The following is a 5,081-nucleotide window of genomic DNA, read 5'->3' on the forward strand; positions in this document are numbered from 1 at the left end:
ATCGAAAGATAAAAATCCACTATGGCTTGTGTTAATTTGAAACGTAGGAGACACTGGAGAGATCACCATTCTTGTCCGATATTTTCAATTAAAATATATATACAAAATCTCTAATTAATAGCCAGTTTAGACTCTTTACTAATGTACCAAATCAAGAATATTTTATTCTTTTTCCTTTTGTCAAACAAATATTTTATTCCTTAAGCTCTCGGATTCTGCAAAAAAAAAATTGCTAATTAAATAATAAATAATTTAATATTTCTGCAAAAAATGAGGGTAATTCATAAAAAATCATTTTAGTTGCCAAATTAGTATATTTTCTTTTTGGCTGAATAACATAAAATTGACTCACGTGAGCTAATAATATAAAAGCGGAAGAAAGAAAGAAAGGGCAGAAAATAAAATCGAAAAAATATATCAAAAGGCTCTCTCTCAGTGTCCTCGCCGCGGAATCGCCTTTCGAGCCTCGAAGAGACTCTCTCTAGGGTTCGGTTCATAGATAGATTCCCCCTTCCTCCCTGCCTCAGCTGGTTTCGATTCTCTTCATCTCCGATCGAGTTTCTAGGTTTTGATTCTTCCTCTGTTGATGTATTTTCATTTTCTAGGGTTTAGATTCACTCTCTTCTCTCCTTTTGGGGTCACCGAATAGCATACAACTTTACTAACGCTTGATTGAATTTCGTAGCTATTGTGTATTTGTTCTCGAAGTTGAGAGCTTGTTTATTGATGATCACATCTCTCAACGGTGTCCTTTTTGAGGAGATGAAAAGTTTCTGACTTTCTTTAACATAGTTAATAAAAATAAAGAGTTAAGAGTATATGATGAGTCAAGTTCTAATTTTGATCACAAGGTTGTTTTTGTTTTCTTTTTTTTGGTGTGAGTAGTTATCGGCTTTGTTTAGGATTCGTTGCAGTTCTCATAGCTAAACTGTAAGCTGACTCTTTTTTATTTATTTTTTATTTTTTTTCCAGAGGTTCAAAAGGTTTTTGAAAGGATGGCACACAATGGCAACGATGAAGTTATGGCATCTCAGTGTGCCAGCGCTATGGTTGATATCAATATCAAGACTTTGGATTCTCAAACCCACACCTTACGTGTCGATAAATGTGTAAGCTAACAGATATCATGTTTTCTTATCCTTTATACTATGGACCTGATCACATCCATATGATGCATAATGAAGGCTTTAAACTATGATAACAATGCTTTGGTTGAAGTCGTGGAACTAATGCCTTATCTTAGTCTTCACTTGTTTTGTTTGTGTGTGTGTGGCCTATATAGCCTTTTCAAAGATTGGTGTACTGTTTCATTTTTCAGGTCCCTGTTCCCGCTTTGAAGGAGCAAATTGCTTCCGTTACTGGCGTTGTTACAGAACAACAACGCTTGATATGTCGAGGACAAGTAATGAAGGATGATCAACTCCTCTCAGCCTATCGTATCCTTCTCTTCTTTTCAATCCCTTGGTTTCGATTTTCGTGTTTGTTAGTGTCGTGTAGTAAGCCTGTAATTTCTGTTTATTTCTCTGGATAAAGTTCTTTAACGGGTCCATCTTAGATGTTGAAGATGGCCACACTCTGCATATGGTTGTCAGACAACCCATTTCACCGTTATCCGAGGGTTTAACTGGTAATGCAGGTTTGTTTCAAGTTCCCTCTACTCAAATGATTTGTGAGAGATTCTATTTCGACATGCTAAGTGTAGATTTTGTTTTTCAGCGGCTGATCCTGCTGCGAGTGCGGGTGACCAGCCGAGCGGTCAACGGTCACGAGTTTTAGTAGGATCCTTCAACATCGATCAAGCAGATGGAGTCTATTCAGATCTTGGTCAGGTGGACCCTCTTTTATCCGTTTCTGTTTTTTGTATGTGTTGGATTATGTGTGAGCCTTTTCACGAGCTATGTTTCATATCTGGCAGATTGTTTCAGCTGTTCTGGGTTCACTTGGGATCTCTAATACAGAAGGTGGTGGTAACGGTATGGAAGGAATTGATTCTATGGTAAGTGCCTATAATATCCTATGAGTTTCTATAATTCATTTTAGATCTAAGCTACTGACGTTTATTTGCTAGGGTCCCCTTCTTGAGAGTCTAACTCGGAGTTCTGGAGGACGATCTGTCACACCAAATGAGGCTGACCAGACATCTACACCCTTGGCATCTTCACAACCAGCTGTATTTACTCCCTTGGTTCATAATTTCTCATGTTACACAATTTTTTGCTAGTAAGGTGCATTATGTTTATGTTCATGAGAACCCTATATTTTTACCATTGCAGGTGATTCCAGATTCATTGTCAACCTTATCCGAATATCTAAATCATCTGAGACAAGAATTTGCTGCAAATGGTTAGACTGATTCGAAATGATTGGTTCTGTGTTGAGAACAAATCTCGAGATTCTAACAATGGTACTGTTTTCTTTTTTTGCAGGTAGCAATGCTAATAACTTGCAAGTTCCTGTAAATTCAATGGGCAATGTGCAAGAGTCTGCTTCTACTACTGGAGAGAGTCGGATTCCAAGGCCATCTCATTTGGCTGAAGTGCTGCAATCAACAAGGCAATTGTTGACCGGTGAAGTAGCAGATTGTTTATCTGTATGCCCTTTTCCTTTTGTCTCCCGTCTCATGAAGTCTTATCTGAATACCACTTTTGTCTTTGCTTAGTGACATACAGTGTTTTCGATATCTTTTTTATTAACTGACTTACTTGAAACTGGCATTGGATGGTCAAAGCTATGGAAACAAGAATAACTGTTTAGTGTTTTGTATCTCCCTTCTGCAGAATCTCTCAAGGCAGCTCGTGGATCATGTTAACGTGACCGATCCCTCAACCCGAAGGTTGTGCCAGTCAAACATGATTCAGTCAGGAACCCTCTTGGAGAACTTAGGCATTTCGCTTATGGAGCTTGGCCGTACCACCATGATGCTCCGTCTGGGACAAACACCTGTGCGTACCTACATATTATGAATCTGATTCTTACATTTTTTATGATGCATTACCTTACATATAGTTCTGTTCACTCCCCTATATCTGTAAGAACGTTGTTATCTAAAATATTAGGATGATGCTGTTGTGAATGCTGGGCCTGCAGTGTTCATATCCCCTACAGGGGGAAATCCCTTGCCGGTCTGTCTCTTTGTGTTTTTTCCCCTCTTCTTTAGCAGTGTGTACGCTCTTTAACTTCGTATCTACCTTTCTAATTCTTGTAGTCACACTCGTCTCGGACGGGGACGAGTACTGGAGGCTTACAAGCAGGAACTACACATTCTAGCCCTTTCGGTGGACAATCAGTTACCTCTACCCCTAGAAATATTGAGATAAGAATACGCACAGGTGCCGTTCATACACTTAATTTCTAAGTTCTTTCCTGCTATGTTGAAAATCTGCAGATCAAGTATTTTTTTTCGACACCTTATATGGATTCGTCTTGGTTATATTAGGATCTTGGATGCCCTCTAGTGGGACAAACCAAAGAGAAGAAAGTAATACACAACAAACCCCTGGACAGTCGGTCCCTCCTCCACCCAGCGGCACTACTGATTCTTCCCCTTCAGTGAGAGGGCCATCTGAAACTCCTCGAAATCCTGTGGCCTTAGTTATACCCGTTGTTGCTAGATATCAACAGGTATCTACTGGCGAACGTAACTCCACTGGACTAAATGGTGTGCATCAGCCTGTCGCTGAATCTTCTAGGCAGCCACAGAGTGCCAGTACTCCAGGTAACATGCCTTCCGCTATGCTACTGATTTATTTGTTAAAATGTCGTCTAGAGGAAACTGTTTTTTGTGTCGTTGTATGTTTGATTTGACGTGCTTAGACCGGGTAGTTTTTAAGTTGCATAAAGATGGATAGGCTGTGTCATAATTCATAAACATTCTGCGTCTCTGACTTCAAACATGTAGGTGATAGCACTTCTGCTCCAGGCGCTCGAGGTTTCGCTGAGTTCAGAAACAGAATCCATCAGATTTTGAGACCCGTGACTAGTCGAGAAGAGCCTCAGGTGGCAGTATATTCATCGGCCACAGCATCAACGGAAACAAACGAAGCAGTTTCAAATGCACAAGTAGAGCCAGCAGCAACAGGGATGGATGAAGGGAATTTCATATCAAGTGTTCTTCAGCAAATCATGCCATTCATATCTCAAAACGTGCCTTCCTCAAGCTCAGCTGAAACTGCTGGCAGAGCCAGCAATAGCAATAGACAAGCCTCTTCAAGACAGGTACTTCGTATCTCCACTGTTTCGCCATCTTAACTTGTTGCATACTTATTTTTATCCGTAGTAGATTATGTAACACGTCATTTCACTTTTGTGATTAGTATTTGGATTACTTTTGATCTTTGAATTGTGTAAATATAATACTAATGAAATTACTTGCTTGTGATGCAGGAGGAGGAAGGAGCAGAGAGAGGGGAATCAAGTAGGAGACCTGAACCACCGTCATCTCCAGAGTCAAAACGTCAGAAGGTAAAGCTGAATAAAATGAATTTAGCCAACTAAAGATACTATTGAGATTCCTTTGGTTTATGTTAAGATATTGTAGACATTAAGATCTGATAATGTGTGTTTGCATGCAGAGAGAGTGAGAGAGTTTGTTGGCGCAAGAGAAAAAAGAGCAAGGGAGTGGGAAGCACACACTTTTTGAAGAGTGATAGTTTTTTTTTACTTCTTTGGTTATTTATTCTCTGAGCTTTTGTGATTCCAGAGATGGTTTTGACATTTCAATGGTATTGGGTAGGATTACCTAAAACTTGTCCATTTTATTTATTTATATAAAATTATGTTACTTTCCCAAAATATAACTGCATCACATTGGGTTTTGCAAGCAGAAAGCTGGAAGGTATACAAAACAAAAACAGTAGAAACTTAGGCTCCACGGATAACCATTAAAAGTAGGCATGGGCATTCGGGGTTTCAATCGGGTTTTGGTTTTGTCCAATCAGATTTTCGGGTCTATCAAAATCAATCCTATTCGGGTTATACAAAAGTTTGGTTCGAGACTGGTTGGGGTTGGAGTTCGGGTCGAGGTTAGTAAATCTTCAAAAAACCGGTACAACCCGATATATTTTCGGATTCGGGTCTAATCA

The 5,081-nt window shown here is 39.4% G+C and overlaps 1 protein-coding gene across 4 annotated transcripts; it reads left to right on the forward strand.

The window, feature by feature from the left end:
- Positions 1-392: 392 nt before the first annotated feature.
- LOC106306890 (large proline-rich protein bag6-B) lies at positions 393-4,601 on the forward strand. 4 transcript variants are annotated; one of them, XM_013743672.1, is made up of 16 exons: positions 393-565; positions 973-1,109; positions 1,319-1,436; positions 1,556-1,636; positions 1,717-1,829; positions 1,916-1,996; positions 2,069-2,170; positions 2,274-2,343; positions 2,427-2,590; positions 2,778-2,942; positions 3,057-3,122; positions 3,206-3,329; positions 3,437-3,715; positions 3,899-4,215; positions 4,384-4,461; positions 4,572-4,601. In XM_013743672.1, exons 2-16 carry the CDS (start codon positions 996-998, stop codon positions 4,578-4,580), a joined length of 1,881 nt encoding a protein of 626 aa, XP_013599126.1. In that variant the 5' UTR covers positions 393-565; positions 973-995; the 3' UTR covers positions 4,581-4,601. The 4 variants fall into 4 exon arrangements, with proteins under 4 accessions (XP_013599126.1, XP_013599124.1, XP_013599127.1 ...); XM_013743670.1 differs by having other exon boundaries at positions 394-565; positions 2,069-2,185; XM_013743671.1 differs by having other exon boundaries at positions 405-565; positions 1,556-1,627; positions 2,069-2,185.
- The last annotated feature ends 480 nt before the right edge of the window (positions 4,602-5,081 follow it).

This window comes from Brassica oleracea, chromosome C7 (genome assembly GCF_000695525.1).
Source record: "Brassica oleracea var. oleracea cultivar TO1000 chromosome C7, BOL, whole genome shotgun sequence".
Lineage (NCBI taxonomy): Eukaryota > Viridiplantae > Streptophyta > Magnoliopsida > Brassicales > Brassicaceae > Brassica > Brassica oleracea.

Coding starts and splice junctions, on each gene's coding strand:
- LOC106306890 (XM_013743670.1), top strand. CDS start 996: ATGGCACACAATGGCAACGATGAAGTTATGGCATCTCAGTGTGCCAGC. Junction 2,591..2,777: donor AAGTAGCAGATTGTTTATCT/GTATGCCCTTTT, acceptor TCCCTTCTGCAG/AATCTCTCAAGGCAGCTCGT. Junction 4,216..4,383: donor GACAAGCCTCTTCAAGACAG/GTACTTCGTATC, acceptor CTTGTGATGCAG/GAGGAGGAAGGAGCAGAGAG.